The 18,462-nt window shown below is 35.3% G+C and overlaps 1 protein-coding gene and 1 pseudogene across 1 annotated transcript; both read right to left on the bottom strand.

Annotated features, from left to right (window-relative positions):
* Nucleotides 1-12,373: 12,373 nt before the first annotated feature.
* LOC141516790 (olfactory receptor 9G19-like) lies at nucleotides 12,374-13,240 on the bottom strand. Its single transcript, XM_074227761.1, has one exon. The coding sequence runs from the start codon at nucleotides 13,238-13,240 to the stop codon at nucleotides 12,374-12,376; it is 867 nt and encodes a 288-aa protein (XP_074083862.1).
* A 3,016-nt stretch (nucleotides 13,241-16,256) lies between these two features.
* Nucleotides 16,257-16,826, bottom strand: LOC141516789 (calcineurin B homologous protein 1 pseudogene; annotated as a pseudogene).
* Nucleotides 16,827-18,462: the final 1,636 nt, after the last annotated feature.

Genomic DNA, 18,462 nt, shown 5'->3' with positions numbered 1-18,462 from the left:
TGTCATCATCATCATGTATCTTGACATAATTATTGGAATAAGACAACTAAGTGCTGTCGCGGATAGCATGTTTGGCGTAGAATCAATAACATTCATCCTTCCTGAGCTGAAATCTAGCCTTATTTACTGACAAGTCTTTTAACCCTAATTTCTTCAGTTTCTTCATCTGCAAAAGAACTAAGGAAGAAGTTGGCAAACCTTCTAGTATATCTGTTAAGAAAACCCAGAATGGGGAAGCTTGCTAATGCAGTGAATAGAGCACTGGCTCTGGAGCCAGAAGGACTCAAGTCCAAATCTGGCCTCAGACACTTAACAATTCACCTAGCTGCATAATCTTAGGCAAGTCACTTAACCACACTGCCTTGCAAAATAAAAAAAAAAACAGAATATGACAATAGAGACATAAATGATTGAAAAACAACTGAATAACAACAAAACTGTTCTGATAGTCAATGGATTATGAAATCACATTTCATATCTGATAACTAGTGGTATGTTCCTTAAGCAAGTCACAGTAATTACCTGGGATTTTCCTCTTATCCCTCATAGTTTGAAAACTGATGCCCTTTGGTTCTCATTGAATTCCTTTCCTCCCCTCCACCAATTTCTACCTTCATCTTTCATTTTCCTTTCAGTCCATTTGTATACATCTTCCATGTAGCTCATTATGTACACATTTCCCACCAAGAGAATGCAAGTAACCAGAGGAGGTGAGAATCTGTCTTTGTTTTGTGCTCCCAATGCTTAATCCAGCAAGAGGAGTCCTTCAACCCTAATTCTTACTCTGGATTAGGAGAGGATATTCTCCTTCCCGGCATTCCACATGTTACTGAAATTCTTCATGTATTTCCAATCAAAATTAAAAAATAAAATTTTTGTTGTTTACGTATCTGATTTGATTTTATCCTCACAACAGCTGCCAAGGGGAGGTGGTGACATTATAAGGAGACTTTTTAAACAACATGGCACTTTGAGGGGGGGGGGACCGTAAAGTATTTAGTGATCCCTTTGCACAAGCAATGAAGATGCTCAGGGAGTAGTAAGTGGAAGATAAGATATAATGTTAGTTCATAAGATCTAAATTCAAATCTCTACTCAGACACTTATCAGCCATGGGTTTTTTGGGCAAGTGACCTATCTACTCTCTGCCTCAGTCTCCTCAATGGTACATGAGAGAGATCAGACTAAAGGGTTGAAGTTTGAAGAATCATTCAAGTTTCCTTTCAGATCAAAACCTCCAATACAATGATCATATACATATGTGACAAAGTTGAACTAAAGGGAATTCAGACAAGCAAATAAACCAAGAATACTTGGCTAATTTAAGCTCTTGCCAAAGGACCATATGTCATACCATAGAGTATGACAATAGAATGTAAGCAGCTAGAGTTTGAGGTTTGACCTGTGTATGAGGTTTCCTATGTATTTTGGCAAATGAGATTGCCCAAGTCATGAATAGAGAGGTCATGATGTCACTGGGCAATTAATCAGCCTGATCCTATGAGAAGTATGGCAGATGTAGACTTCATGCAACTTAACTATAAGAGTTCATGTTATGAAATGGAGTTCCCTCTTTGAAATGGTTTATCAAGCTCATTAGTAATCTGTGCTTTTCACTCCCTATGTGATACAAAGGATTATGAGTCATGGTTCTCTGCAATCTTTCATAGAAAATATAAAATAAATTATTATATGCTTTAAGGCAATCATCTACTCTACGCTCTTATAATTTAGTCATAACTAAAGTTAGTCAACTTTAGTCATGGTCAATTCTTCATGTCCCCATTTGGGGTTTTCTTGGCAAAGATCCTTGGGAAGATCTTCCATTTCCTTCTCCAACTCATTTTGCAGATGAGGAAACCGAGACAAACAGGGTTAAGTGAACTGCCCAGGGTCACACAAGTCCCTGAGACAAAATCTGAGCTGAACTGACTCCAGGTCCAGCACTCTGTATCCACTGTGCTGCCACCTCAACGTAGATAGTTCTAAAAGTCAGAATAATTTCTATAAGCTCTGAATTACAAGGTGTGTTGTACACATACAAGCTTTCTTTCCTTTACAAAGGCTATATGAGGTAGGTAGTATAAGTACTTTTAATGCCAATTAGCATGGGAGGAAATCAAGTCACATAAAAATGAAATGAATTGCTGAGCCTCACACAGATGGGATCACAGTGGGGACAATATATATTATATATACATTTTTGCATAGTAGAACAATTTCTATGGTTCAAATCCCAATTCATTTCTCTTAGCTCCCCTTAACTTATCTATTCATCATTTCTCCCATCTGTTAATAACTCAGATAGCATCTTATGATCCTAGACCAAAGCAGAGAAATCATTCCCAAACCTAGGAGTAAAGTATCTCTATAGCTTTCTCTTTTTGTAAACTGTACAGGGCTACTTGATTAAAAGATCTAAAACTTACAAACATGTTCTCATTCTTTCTAGATATTTTAACCCTTTTTCCTACAGTATCAACTATGATTTCTCAGAACTCAGCGGGAAGTTCATTATCTTTCTCTTTATTAATTACTGCTATCTATTTATTTTCTTTTAAAGCTATATGTTGGGAAGTAACTGGAATTGTATTTCAAATAGATAAAATTTCCTCTGAGCTAGAGGGATTTAGTGCATCAGTTTAAGCTAGATCAAGATTTCTTAGGATCGTCTCCCCTACACTCCTTTCTGGCTTCAAGAAAAAGTTCCATAAGATGATTGCCTGAAGTTCAGATTGCAAAGAAGGTAGGATGTAATTGCACAATTCATATTCAATAGAAGTCTACTTGCTTTGACTCTTGATAACATTGTGCCATTGTATAATTCTCTTTCCAAAACTATGTGACCAGGAGACATGCTATTTTTTTCCCTAAAATCCCTTCCAACACTAAAATCTAAGATTTATGTGAGTTTAATGTTGTAACATAAAGAAATTTATTCTAATGTTGTTGGAATTTCAGGCATTATAGCAGGCTGGTACATGAGATGCTTGAGCTCAGAGACACATTTTTGACCTTCATATCTCACCATTCAGTGAGCTACCTACTTCATATAATTGAAATCGCTAACTCCAACTGTGAGAAAAACCTTGAATCAAACAACTTACCACCACCTCCAGAAGCAGATATCCCAATGAAATCCTTGTCTGCTAAATCTTGGAACCTTTCTTATTTTCTTGGACTTCCTCTGGGTATTCAACCATACTTAGAAGATCTCTCTCAGAGCAATTAATTTCACAGGAGATATGGAACACACTAGGGAATCATGCTCTACAAAATTGGTCTCTCAATGTCTTTCCCTCTCTTATTGAAATCTAGAGAATTTAGAATAAAATCGATTACTTTGATTCTAAAAACCTGTGGTTCCTTCAAGTTTTTACAATGTCTGCTAGTGAGACAATGTATATGATTTTTTGGCTATATTATATACTAAAACAAGCAAACAAATAAAAACACCTTCACCAAAAAGCAAATGTAGATTAATTGGGGACTTCTACACTCAATGTAGATACACATAAGAACAGGATGTGGGGAAAAGGGAACCAGAAATATTCAGAGATGAAAAGTCTAATAGATGCTTCCGAATCAAATGAATCAGAGTTAAAAAGGTTATACTATGGAATGTTCTCTGAATCTTTTGAGAGTCTTATTGAAGGTCTTCATGAATACATATGATGATTGCTTTTTCATCATTTTAGTGTGGGGATTGATATGGGTTTGCTATTGTGGTCCATTTCAAGTCTATAATTCTATGATTCTGTAATGATTTGACCAATGGAGAGAATGCATGCATCCATGAATGAATGAATTCAGACAAATGCTTAGAACTAATTACAGTTTATTTTTTTCACAGTTAACTATAATCTTTCATTTAGTAACAACTCTAAGACTCTACCCTAAGTGCCCAATCTAAATGATTTCATTAATGTACAGAAAAAAACAACTACCAAAATAATGGCTTTCTAATGAAATAAATCTTAGAATGAAATTCATAAGTAAATAAAAAAATTGAATGCCTCATACTAATTTCTAAAATCAGAGGTGTGACAACTGATTTATGGGATTTCCATTACTTTTTGAAGTAATTAACTATTTAAATGACTTATCAAATTCCCAAAAGAAATGCTAAGAAATTCATTGAGTCATAGAAATTTATTCAGAAAAAAAAGTCCCAAGTAATATCTTGGTTTTACAATTTGGGAAAAAAACTCTCAAAGGCTATGTGGTTTTTCAGTGACATTTTAAGCATAGAAATAGATTAAAGTATTGTTGCAGTAGTTTGGGAAAGAAGTGGAGAGGACTAGAACTCATTGCAGCAATAGGAGTAGAGAGAACAAAATAAGAGAAATCTTTTGAATGTAGAAATGACAAGTTATCATGAGGCTAGATATGTGATGAGTGACCATAAGAATATTTGAATGACACCATGCTATGATCCCAGATGACTAGGAAAATTATCATGCCCTCAAAAGGAATGAGGAAACTCAAAAGGAAAAAAAACATATTTTGGAGGACAAAGATATTGAATTCTATTTGGTTCATGTTAAATTTGAAATGTCTTTTGTGACATCCAGTTTGAAAATGATAAGAGGCTCTTCTAAATGCATGATTGTGGCTCATCAGAGACACTAGGGCTACATATGTAAATCAGGAATTATTTTCCATAAAGTTAATAAGTTAACCTATGGAAGCTGCTGAGATCCGTATGTGAAATTGTAGGCAGAAAATAGAAAAGGAAGGCCAGGACAGGGATTTGACAGATATTCAAAGTAACATATTGACATCACACTCATTAATTCATGCCTTATATAAATGAAGATTCAGCAAAAGAAATAGAAAATAAGATGTAAGGGAGAAGAAAATCGAATTTAATATAATATATTGGAAAGCTCTCTATGCTTTTCTATAAAAAAGACTCCAAATTTCTTTTCTGATACTAATTACATGAATGACCATAAGGAACTCATTTATTTTCTCTGAGTCTTAGTTTTCTCATCTGCAAAATGGAGTTAATGGTTTATGCTAAGTCATAAGTTTATGGCAAAGAAAGAAAGAATTTTGTGAAACTTGAAATGAGTATAGATGATATAGATAAAAATTTAGATAGAAAAATATTTATATGTAAGTATATCTATACACATGTAAATATATGGATGTATAATGTATAATAAAAACATGGATGTATAATTATTTATAGGAGTATAAATATGACATCAATTTATAGGAGCATAAATATGACATATAAATATGACATGAATTTTATATAAGCATGAGGTATATGTATACATATATTTATGTAAGAACAATATAAAAATATTTATATTGACAAATATGATAATTCAAAATAGTCTTATAAGGCTTTTGGTTTAAGAAATTTCTTCACAAATACATAATGCAACTAACACATGACATAGATAAGACAACAGTGATGACCACTGAAATTCTATATAAATATGAGATATTTTTAATAAAACTGAATAATAGAGTCATGAAGGGAATAATAGATATGAAACCTGTGGCAAACAGAACCAAACCTTCAATGTGCCTTTCATAGGATTCCAGCAAGTACTCAGTTAGTGATAGTTCATATTTTCATGTAACTTAAAGCCTCTAGAAAAATATCACACACACACACACACACACACACACACACACACGCACACACGCACACACACAAACACATCCCAAACTCTTGCTCCAATTTGAAGTAGACTGATATCTTCTTTTTTAAACCTAAATCAGATTTTTACTTTATCTTTGAGGACTTTTTTTTGCTCTTTCTTTCATGACATGATTATTATGGAATTGTTATGACTGACTACACCTGATAACCTATGTTGAATTGTTTACCTCCTTTTTTTTAAAATTTTATTTATTTTGAGTTTTAAAATGTTTCCCCCATTCTTGCTTGCCTCTCCCCATTCCCCACAGAAGGCATTTTATTAGTCTTTACATTGTTTCCATGGTATACATGGATCTCAGTTGAATGTGATGAGAAAGAAATTATCTGATATCTTCTTTATGAGGGAAAGTCACAATCTTGTGTTGGGGGGGATATAGGGAAAATAAGACATTAATACATTGCTTGAGTAGTTGTGAAATGATCCAATTATTCTGTAGAGCAATTTAGATCTATGCTCAGAGGGCTCTAAACACTTTGACCTAGAAATGTCACTAGTAAGTCTGTATTCCTGAAGAGATGAAAAAGGGGAAAGAAAAGGATCTATATAAGGTCCTTATATCATCTCCTTTATGATAGTAAGGAACTGGAAATTGAGGAGATGCCCCATGGAATTATGATGGAATGCTATGCTGATATCAGAAAAGAGCACAATGCTCACAGTAAAACCTGGAAAGACTAATATGAGCAGATACAATGTGAAATGAACTATATACAAATTAACAGCAATGTTGTAGTATGATCAGCTATGAATGACAGGTTTTTCTCAGCAGGGCTGTTATGCAAGACAACTCAGAAGGACTTATGACAAAGAATGAAATTCGGAGAGAGAACTGGCGAGTTGATGATGTCTGAATAGGAATTGAAGGGTAAGTTTTTACTTAAAATAAAACAGCAACATTGGATGATGATCAACTATGATGGACTTAGCTTCTGTCAGCACTTCAGTGATCAAGGACTATTCTAAAAGACTCACGATGGAAAATCCACATGCTGAGGAAAACCTACAAAGTCTGCACAAATTCCAAATCATACTACTTTCACTTTTTAAAAATTCTGTAATGATTTTTCTTCTTTCTAGCATTTTTGCTCTTTGTTCAGATTCTTCTTTCACAACATGACTAATATAGAAATATGTTAAACATGGTTGTATACGTATGAACTATAACAGATTGCTCACTATCCTGGGAAGGGAGAAGGAAAAGGAGGAAGGTAGAAAAATGTGATATTAAAAAGCTTGCAAAAAGATGGATGTTGAAAACTATCTTTGCATGTAATCAAGAAATAAAATAACAGCTATAAATAAATAAAAAGGACACAATTTAAAAATGATCAAAAAATAAGACGAGATCACATTCCACATCGGTTCTATCATTGTCTCCTTTAGTAAATCACAGCAATTCCCTGACACTTATCTATTGTTTCACATAGATTGAAAGGCTTACCCTTACCTCTCACATGGTTTCTGTGACTTTTTGTTCAAACAAATCTCAGCCTAGGTAGGAGGCCTTTCCTAATCCCCAGAATTTCTAGTGCCTTCTCCTCTGAGTTTCCTTTTAGTCTATTATGCATAGATCTTGTATTTAGCTCTTTATTTACACCCATTGCCCCACTAGAATGTGAGGGTAGGATGTGCCTTTGTCTTTGTCTTTGGATAGTTTGTATCTATCATTTACTACACTCTAATTCTGACTCTGGATTGGAAGACAATATTCTCTTTCCAGGAATTTTATGTTTCATTGAAATTCTTCATGTATTTTTCATCATCATAACTCTCTCCAAATAAAATTTCTTTTATTTACATATGTGATTTTATTTTGTCCCCACAACAGTCCTAAATGGAAGGTGGTGACTTTAGAAGGAGATCTTTCAAATCACAAAGTACTTTGGGCATTGGATTGATCCTTTAGACAGGCAAAAAGATGTTCAGGCATATGTGTGTTAGAAAGGAAGTGTTAGTTCCTGAGACCTAAATTCAAATCTCTGTTCAGGCACTTAGATATGTGAACCTGGGCAAGTGATTTCCCTGGTCTATCTCAGTCTCATCTCCAAATGAAGTGATTTGACTAAGGGTCCCCATGAGATCTTTGAAGTGTCCTTTAAGTTCTCTTTCAGATCTAAATCTCTGACAAATTCCACTATCATTGCAAGTGAAACATTCACATCGGAAAGCAAAAGGAAATAAAGTACAATGTGCTTCACATCACATGCCAGTTTCATTAGGGGCTGTTGGGGTTCACTCACATGCCAGTTTCATTAGGGGCTGTTGGGGTTCACATGTCCATAAGATTGGGATTTGGTGATGGAGATCTGGGAAAGAATTCACTAGATGTGAAACTCTCTCCCTCTCAAGGAGGCATTTTATTGAGCACTGCGCCGGAAAAGTGGGCTGGGAGCTGGGTACCAGAAGTTGGTGCCACCAAGTAAAAAACCTTCTACAAAGGACTTTTGGATACCAAAGAATACTCTAGGTGGTGGAAGATAACTTTATGCAGTGTATACTGAGAAACAGGAAACAAAAACCCTTGAGCAAGAGATCTAGGTAAGGATTATAGGTCCATTAATGAAGTCATCCTTGGATTTCCTAAGGCTAGTAAAGATTCAGGAAAGATTACTCTGAATGGATTTGAATGTTGGGGAGGGGGCTCATTAATTGGAATTCCATCAGAGTGGCAGATAAGAAAAGAATCATCAATGTTATTATTCCCATAGAAATTCAGGTTTCATGGAAATTTTGGTCTGAAATTTAGCGAATTTTTTTCTGAATCTCTCCCTGACCTAAATTTCTTTTAAATTGTTTTAATGTGTGGTAAAATTTAGGTCCTGAATTACCAAAAAGGCTATTAACCAAGATCTCTGTCATCAGCTTGATTTGAGAGGAAGGAAGAACAAAGCCAATAGGATCTTTAGAGAATTCCTTTCATTACCTCCTTGGGGAAAATTTTAAAATTATTCTCACTATCACCTATGCACTCAACTTGTTCATATTTAATACGGACCTGTGAAAAACAGAAGCAAGACTTTAGTGTGTCTTGCGTAACACTCCAGTAAGTGGTCTGCTAGTGGTAGTTTCTATTTGCCTGTAACTTAGAGTGTCTAGAAAACTATCATACACACAGATACACATATTTTAAAACTCTTGCTCCAACATTAAAGTAGACCGGTGCCTACTTGCATTTAACAATTTAGTGCAGAGATTTTTCAGCTCGTGTCATGGATGTCCAAGATTCCCAAGGTTAAATTTCAGGAGCTATATGAGCTTGGGTGGAGAAGATGACACTATATTTCAAAATAAATGTTCTCCTTTATAACATGTGTATTTTATTTAATGCATTTAATAACATATTAATTAAAAGGTCATAGGTTCCCCCAATGGCCCCAAAGTTCCAATATGTACATGTAAGCACAAATACACACACAACCATGAAGAATTTTTGTTCCATCTTAAATTAGGCATGTAGTCTCCCCTTGGACCTGATTTCAAATTCATTCCAGCCTGTTAGTAGCATTTTCCAGAATCTATTTCCTATGGGAATTCTGGTTCCCCTCCATGCCATGAATAGTCTGAGGATGTGAACTTTGAAAACTCATATCAAACTATAGAAATACAAAAAAAAATCATTAGTCTCATTATTTTAGAAATCCATATTTTTTTTTTCTGGGAGCATTTAATAATAACGTATTTTACTTAAGAATAGGAGCATGTTTTTCAGTCATTTTAGTCATGGCTGACTTTTTGTGTTACTATTTAGGGTGTTCTTGGTAAGTATGCTAGAATGTTTGCTATATTCTTCTCCAGTCTCATTTTACAGATGAGGAAATTAAGGCAAAAAAATAAATAAGTTATCCAAGGTCACAGAGAGTATGTGTCTGATACCACATTTGAACTCAGATCTTTTGACTCCAGGTCCAACATTCTATCCACTGTGCCAATCAGTTGTCTATATTATTGTAATTGCTAGCTTTTAGATAAAATTATATAACTTGAAAAGTTTTTTTTTCCAAATATTTCCTCTCTCTAGCCTCATGACAACTCCAAATAGTAGGCCCTAGAATAATCACCATTTTATTCTAATTATTACTTCCTACCAATGAAGAAACTGGGATAGAGTTTTGATGTCTTTTCTATAGTCAAGGAATTAATAAATGAGCCTCCATTTGAATTTAGACCTTCTTGAATTCAGGTTCAAAATTATATCTCCTGTAGTTTTTGGATTGATTGTGTGATTAATGAATTGATTTGTTCATGTGTTTAAGAATATTTTTCTCTCATGAAATTCTTTTTAAAAAATGAACCCTTGAGCCCTCAATAGCAATGATTTCATTTATTCCTTCAATATAAGAGACTACCAATATTGATTTGACTTCCTAAATAAATGTGAATATTAGTGTAAAGTGGATAAATAAGGAGAAAAATTCTATGCCAGCATCCTTTCTATGTTTTTAAAAAATGTGGAGCTTATTCATTTCTTCAATTTCTATTGCTTAAAATATCAATATCTTGCTGTATTCTGAGCCTTCAACTCTTGTCAAAGAGGAGAGCAAATGTTCTGTAGGAAGTCTGGGAAAGCTGAGTAGTGAGAAAAAAATATAAGAGTGTTGTGATTTTACATGCTGAAGAAGATCTCAAAGCACTTAGAGAAACCTTGGCCTTGTAGTAGTTTTCTCCAAGAAGAATTTCATGTTGGGTTGACATGGATTGATTTTCATTATTTAATGTTTCTTAACATAACATGAAGAAATTTGGTGACCCTGACCATGGAGAAAATTCTGTTGTCTATTTAAGTCTTGAATCTAATGAATGTTATTTTGAAGGTACATGTCACATACTAACAGACTCTCCTAAGGGCACCAGAATTCCTAAGAGTGAGTAATATAATTAGATCTTCTGAATGAGCAAGTATAGGTCTATCAATCAGAAAATAAACAGATTAAACAAATCTGTGCTAACAGATGTGAATGTTACACAGAAAAATTATGAGGCTACTCTAAAAATTCAAAATTCTAACTTAGATAAGTAGATTGGATCCTAGGATGAAGGCTGATTCTTCTCATAATTATGATTTTTAATATAAATGCAAGTATCTTTCTATTATCATCACACATGATATCCCCCATCTGATGTACTTTATATCATTCACCTAGTTATACTGCTTTCAATATCACATAATATATGATTAGCCCTTCTCCAAGGCAAAAGTAAGACTGATGACTTAGCACAACCACAACAACCACACACTCATATGCAATTTATATACATGCCATGGTATCACTTCCCTGATGTCATTTTTTTCTTCAAGAACAAAGGATAAACATCATCATCATCATCATCATCATCATCATCATCATCATCATCATCTCCTCAATAGGGAGGTGGACACAACAAGAAGTATTGGACAATATCTGAAAATGGTTGGAATAAAATGTCTCCCACTATTATTTTTTAATCATTTAGGCTCCTGGGGAGAGTTGGTTCAAATATTACAAAGTAATTAAAATATTCCTTTCACAAAACTATCTTTTCAATATGATAGGAAAGTCACTCCATTGCCTACAAGTTATTGAGTATTAATGACCAAGTCAATTTCTTTGATGGGATGGGTTAAATAGCTCAGTCTAAAGGTTTGGCTGCTGGGAATATTAAAGATTCTAAAATGAATTCCCTTCTCTGGATAATTCACTAATCAAAAGGTTGTCCTGTCTTCAAATTTCATTGACCTGGCATCAGGGAAGAATAAAAACAACAGATAAAGAAGGAACTAGGGTGTTCAAACATTCAGAGACTTCCTTAACAGGTTAATAATTCTCCCTCCTTACTCAAAGGCTACCATGGAGAGTTCATCCATTTTGTATTACTTAGTTCCAATTGAATAGCTAATTTAAATTATTTCTATCTCCATGCAGTAGGACAAAAGGAGAACAACCATAGAATACCCCTCCAAGCTTTCATTCAGGGTAGAGGATCTCCATTGCCCATCATCTGAAGCAGGTTGACTAAGTCTCCATTTAGATTGCCATCTGCTGATTACATGAGTACCTTGGGAATGTTGTAAGAGATTAATAGACGATTGTTGACTGAAAACTCAATGGATGACTAAAATATATGGAGGTTATTTTCACACACTGTCAGAAACAAAATTTGAACATAGATGTCACTAAGTAAAAACAGAGCACAAAACCCACTATAACTAACACCACCTCTAAGAATTAAACAGTCAGAAGTACTTGATTCTATAATCCCATCTTGATTCAAATATTAATCCAATTTACTTTGCTAGATTCAGGACTACATGACTATCTAAAATATTTCAACTCTTGGGGCGGCTAGGTGGCGCAACGGCCTTGGAGTCAGGAGTACCTGGGTTCAAATCCGGCCTCAGACACTTAATAATTACCTAGCCATGTGGCCTTGGGCAAGCCACTTAACCCTATTGCCTTGAAACACCTAAAAAAATAAAAATAAAATATTTCAACTCTTACTATTCTATCCCGTACTTAGGAGAAAATGAAGGAATATTCTAGATCACCTTTAATAGAAAAGATCTGACAGAACTCAAATGTCAGATAGTGGTCACATCAAGCGCCTGTGTGAGTTTCAATTAAAAAAAAAACACAGTATTTTCCTTATACTTAATAAGCTGTCATTTTGCAGAGTTTCTTCAGGGCTTCTTTTACATCCTTGTTTCTCAGACTTTAAATCATGGGGTTCAGCATGGGGAACAACACAGAATAAAATGAGGACACAATTTTGTCCCTCTCTAGAGAATAGCTGGAACTTGGGCAAAAATATATAGAGAGAGGTGAACCAAAGAATAAGGTAACAGAAATCAAGTGGGAGGAACATGTAGAAAAAACTTTAAGATGGCCTTGAGTAGAGTGAATCCTCAAAATGGCAGCAATAATGAAGAGGTAAGAGGCCAGGATGAATAGAGTAGGAATAATGACGCCAGAGGTCATGAGGAAATAGAGCACCTCCTGATAACTGGCCTTCACATTACAGGCCAACTTTACCAAGGGTGGGCCATCATAGAAGAAGTCATTAGTGATATTATCCCCACAGAAATTCAGAGTGAATGTATTACTAGTAAGTATAATAGAATTAACAAAACCGCCAATGTAGGAAATGCCAACAAGACAGATACATAACCGTCTAGACATGGCCTGAGCATAGCGCAATGGGTCAGAGATGGCTATGTAGCGATCATAAGCCATGGCAGTCAACAGATAGGATTCACTATATCCTAATCCAGCTGAGAAAAAGAACTGAGCCACACATCCATCAAAGGAGATGCTCTTGTCCTCAGAGACACAGGTCATCATGATTTTGGGGGTATAAACAGTGGAATACCAAAGATCCAGAAAAGACAGATTTCCAATGAAGAAATACATGGGGGTGTGTAGCCAAGAGTCTGTATAGGTCAATACTATCAAAGTGATATTCTCCACCACTGTCATAAGGTATACAATGAGGAAAAGTACAAAGAGTATCAGTTGTATCACAGGATCCTGGCTGAAACCTAGCAGGATGAATTCAGTTACAGTATGGTTGCCATTTTTCATGACTGCAGAAGGTTTGAGGAGATGTTCCAAAGTACCATTGTCCATACCTAGATACAAAATTAAGAAACACATTGAATTACTGGGTGAAAAGTCTGCAAGTGCATCCTATGTTACTGGCTTCATGACTGCTGTTTATAATTCCAAAGAAGCTCATAATCTGACAATCTGAAAGATAAAGAATATTTTAACCACAGTCATCTTCAACAATTATCTACCAAGCTAATGAAAGTTGCTCTATGAAATGATGTAAAGATTATCCACAACAAAGTATTTGATAGGGTATCATTTTAAATTATTCATAATTATATGAAGCCTATTTTAGATTATTTCCTCTCAGGGGAAGGGGAGAGGGAAGGAAGAGAGGGAAAAAATGTAAATTTCTAAACTTTGCAAAGAAAAAGATAATTGAAAACTGTCATTACATGTATTTGTAAAAATAAATAAAATATTTAAATTAAGAAAAAAGTCAAATTTGCTAAAATTAATTAATTAATATATACTATTGTCCCATAAGGCTATCTTGCTTATGTCTAATGGAATACCATGAATCAAATCTCTTTTAATCTTATGGAATTAGAAATTATACAGCCTTTGCTTCATTACTATAACTGTTTTATTATTCAGCTAAGGAAACTGAGACCCAGGAAGTAGATGTGATTTGTCCAAGGTCATCTGACTTTAAATTCAATTCTCATTCCACTAAACCTCAATGCACCATAACTTTAAATCACTTTTGTTAGCATGAAACATATATTTTTGCAAAGCATAAAGAATAATCAAATCTCAGAATCTGAGAGTTGAAAGGTCTTTCTTAAAATGTTATCAGTTCAACTAAAGACTGAAAGGAATTTTCTACAAATCTAAGAAGTAGTCACCTAACCTTTGCTTGATGATTTCCAGTTTGAAATAAAATATTTTATTTTTTTTAAAATCAGAGTGCATATATAGAAATACTGGTGATTTATGTGAGTTTATATTTTATATCCTATTACCTTGCCAAAATATTGTTTCAAGTAGTTTTTAATTGATTCTCTAGGATTCTCTAAATATTTGATTATATCATCTTCAAAGAATATTCTTATTTGTTCATTGCAGATTCTACTTCCTTGTTTCTTTTTTCATTTCTTATTGCTAAAGCTAACAATTCTAGTACAAATATCGAATAATAATGATAACATAAATCCTTGATTCAGTCCTGATTATTAATGAAAATGCATTTATTTCCATTATATATAATATTTGATGGCTTTAGACAGATATTGATTTGTATTTTAAGGAAATTCCATTTATCCTTTATTCCTAGGGTTGCATTATTTTTAATAGAATTTGGTACTGTATTTGTTGTCCAAGGATTTTTCAGCATCTACTGAGAAAACATATGATTTATGTTAATTTTATTATTGATACAGTTAATTTTGCTGATTTTTTCCCCTAATACTGAGCCATCCCTGCTTACCTGGTACAAATCCTACTTGATCCTGGTGTATTATTAGTAATAACTTGCTTTAATTGCTTTGTTAAATTTTATTTAAAATGTTTGCATATTCTGATGCAAATAAACAAGCAAGGAGCCAGGGAAAAGCCAGTCCAGGGCAGAAACAGAAAGGAATCAACTCATACAAGCAGTTAGCATGGCATAGCCTGATTTAAAAAAGTCATTGAAGCTGACTGTGACAGGGAAGTTACTCTGGCTTTTTCCAAGGGCTACCAAACCCACCTCAGGATGTACAACCAGTGCCAGACCCCTACTTTCTGAAGAATCAGCTGCAGTAGAAATGAGGCATTAGGAAGCTAGTTAACCAGGAGGTTAACTTTGCAATACATTCATCTTTTTTGGACTTGTAACATAAATTGACCATAAATTCTAATATAATCATTTGTAAATGTCAATTTTAAGGAGAATCTTTGTGCAAAACTTCAGGATACTGAGGACAATCTTAAAAAATCTGGGTCTGTGATGAGTTAAGCTTCCATTAATTAATCTACATAGACACTCAAAATATCAGATACTTCAATGTAGTAACACTGAAATATAATCATACTGTAGTTATCGATCTGGATCTCAGCGGACTCCAAGCCTGCCTCCTTTTCCAAGGAGCAATGAGAATCTGATGTCCATATTGCCCTAGAAGCCATCCCAGTAATACCTTCCCAGAAAGCTTGCTTCCAGGTGGATTGCCAGTTTCTGAAGGATAAATTCTGAACTAACAAGAGTAATCATGCAGGTCAGAGACCAGAGGTGAGGTGACTTCAATTGGGTACACTCAAAAGGCTTGACCACTCATTTTCATGCCTCCATTTTGCAGTGTTTCAACTACAACAAAGAATTAAGCCCAAGGGTGTGCCTATTATTCAAGGAAGAGTGGTAGGTGGCCAAAAGCTCCTGAGAAAACAATGAGCAGTGAAGAGTGGAAGGTGGTTGAAAACCATCAAGCTACCTCATCAGCTTTATAAGTACTGACAAATCAGAGAGTGTGATAGGCATAGTTTAGGGAAAGGGAGGGTGAGGCTCAATAAGAAGAAACATTGAGACTGAAGGGTTGGCTGTGAGGCTACATACATGCAGGTGGAGACAATAAATTTGAGGATGCAGCTAAAACCTGACCAAAAAATGGATGGTTCCAGTCTCCAATCAGGGAAAGGGCTTTGCTGACTCTTTGGGAGTGGGGATGGGGATGGGGATGGGGATGAGGGAGTGCTTCCCTCCCTCCCTTTTTTTAAACTGATGGATTTGTAGCTCACAACACAAAAAGGAAAGGAAATATTGATAAATGGAGAACTCTGGAGGAAGAAACTAAAGAAAGAAGGAGAGCCCAGGGGTCCCATTCAATCTTTAGTGCCCCGTTTCTAAACACCAAGGCTGGCAGGTATGTGCTGGCACAGACAGGACATGGTTTGTCATGCAACAGCAGTAAGTGCGGAAAAAAGGAGCTTTAATGGAGACAGGGAAAACCTCAAGTTCTGCTTCTTAAATACAAGACAAGAACAATTTGGTCCTAAACTATTAGTAAAAAAATCAGATGCTCATCTTCTGCTCTACATTCATCTTCTCCAAAACCTTTACAAACTCTGAAAGATATAGCACTGTTCCCATCCTGGTCAGTTTTTTGGACTGCCCTGAGATGATACTCAGCTGCTCATCTGAAATATCCACTCCAACCATCATATCTAGTACCTGTAAAAATTCGTCTCCAGTATTCTTGTCATCTTTATTCATGTCGCATTATCGAAAAGAAAAGTGTACTTTATTGCTCCAAATGTTGAGTAGTTCTGGTCCATTTACATCTGCTTTTTTTCATTATCTTAGATCGGTTGGAATTGAGCCAGAGCTCTCAAAAATCCACAGAAGTTTACCTGGTCCTCTTCCTCAGGGAAGAAGGTACTGATGATCCGATCCCCCAGAGGGTTGATGGCAAATTCTGGAATTCCCTGGACGTCTTCCTGGCTGAGAGTACCATTCTCTCCTTTGTCCAGGCTGGTAAACTGGCTGTAGGGATGGGTGGTTTGACTATGGGAAAAGTACATCTCTTTGTTTATCTCCTCGAATTCCTCATCCCCACAATAATGTGGAGGCCCAAGAACCCATTTCTGAGACAGCCGAGCTTCTCCTGAGGAGACAGCAGCAGCGGCAGCAGGGAAGGGGGGCAGTGAAAGGGAAGGAGTACATTTGATATTTTTGTAAATATTTGCACAATTTATTTATGTTTTAAAATTACTTTGCATACTGTTAGATAAAATAGCTATGAATTAGTACTTTAATTTCTTCCTCATTCATGAGTTCACCTTTTGCAACTTTCATTTCATGATTTCAGTATTTTGTTTCCTCTTCTTTTTTATATAAGAATGAAAAGCTTAACTTTTTGTTTGTTTTTTTAGAAAACCAGCTCATTTTTATTTGTTAAATCAATAGTTTTCTGAATTTCTCCTTTGATTTTCAAAAATTTTAATTTCATAATTAGTTGGGGATTTATTTTTCTTTTTCCTAGCTTTTTTAGTTGCATGTCAAGTCTTTGGTTTCCTCCTTTTTATCCACATAAGCTTTTAGAGCTATAAAATTTCTTCTGATAACTCTTTGGACTGCATCCCACAAGTTTTGGTATGATGTCTCATCATCACCACTATCTTGGAAGAAATTATTAGTTATTTCTATGATTTATTGTTTGATCCACTCATCCTTTAGAATTAGGCTATTTAGTTCCCAGTTAATTTATTGTCTGTCTTTCCATGAACCATAAATACATGTAGTTTTTATTGTATCATGATCTGAAAATAGTGCATTTAATAATTCTGCCTTTCTATTTTGGATTGTAAAGTTTTATGTTGAATTTTTGTCTCAGTGCTATGTACCACAGAGAAGATATATTCCTTTCTATCCCATTCAATTCTCTCCAGAGACCTTTCATATCTTGTTTATCTAACATTCTATTCCAGCCCAAGACAACTTTGATGATTGACAGGAAAGACCTGTGGTGCCAAGATTAGAGAGAATCACTGGGTTGCTCTGGTCTTGCCCCAGAAATCCAGGAACAGAGGAAGGCTACCGAATCAGTGACAACTGAGTGGTTTGCAGATATCTCAGCCCAGGAACTGCCAAGGATAATTTGGAAGATCAACAGGAAAAGTCTGGTACACCAAGATAAGAGTGAAGCATAGTCCATCACAGACATCAGGAGCACAAACTAGGGTCCCAGCAGAGGCCAAGAAACTGTCCTTGGGAGCCAATGAATCCATGTAAGAAGTTGCTTCTGAAGTTCTTGGTCTACAGAGGGTAAATGGATTGGAAGGAGATTATACTGGTCTCTGCTATCATTGAGGCAGTTCTCAATTGCTTTGGACACCCTGCAACCTGGGTGGCAATACTGTGTTGCAGACCCAGGAAGAAGAGAAGCAGTAGTACAAGAGGGTTCACTCCCTCAGGGGTGGGGGGACCATCCTTATAGATCCAGGATAGGATTTCTTGTGATCACCACAGACTAGCACATGGGCCAGAAGAGTTGTAAAAAAAAAAAAACTTGGAAGAATTGAAAACTCGGCTAGAAATGTTTCTGAAAACAGTTACAAAAAAATCCAGAAGCTTGGGACAGTGTGCCCTCAGTTTTGGAAATCAAGAATTCCTTAGCAAAGACTTAAAATAAAGTGATAGGATTGGGAAATAAGGGAATGAGAGTAAAAATATGATCATAGAAAAGTATAATAGTGTCAGGAAAAATCAAAATACACCC

Source organism: Macrotis lagotis, chromosome 3, assembly GCF_037893015.1.
Source record: "Macrotis lagotis isolate mMagLag1 chromosome 3, bilby.v1.9.chrom.fasta, whole genome shotgun sequence".
NCBI classification, from domain to species: Eukaryota; Metazoa; Chordata; class Mammalia; order Peramelemorphia; family Peramelidae; genus Macrotis; species Macrotis lagotis.
This window is presented reverse-complemented; position numbering and strand designations above follow the sequence as displayed.

Coding starts and splice junctions, on each gene's coding strand:
- LOC141516790 (XM_074227761.1), bottom strand. CDS start 13,240: ATGAAAAATGGCAACCATACTGTAACTGAATTCATCCTGCTAGGTTTC.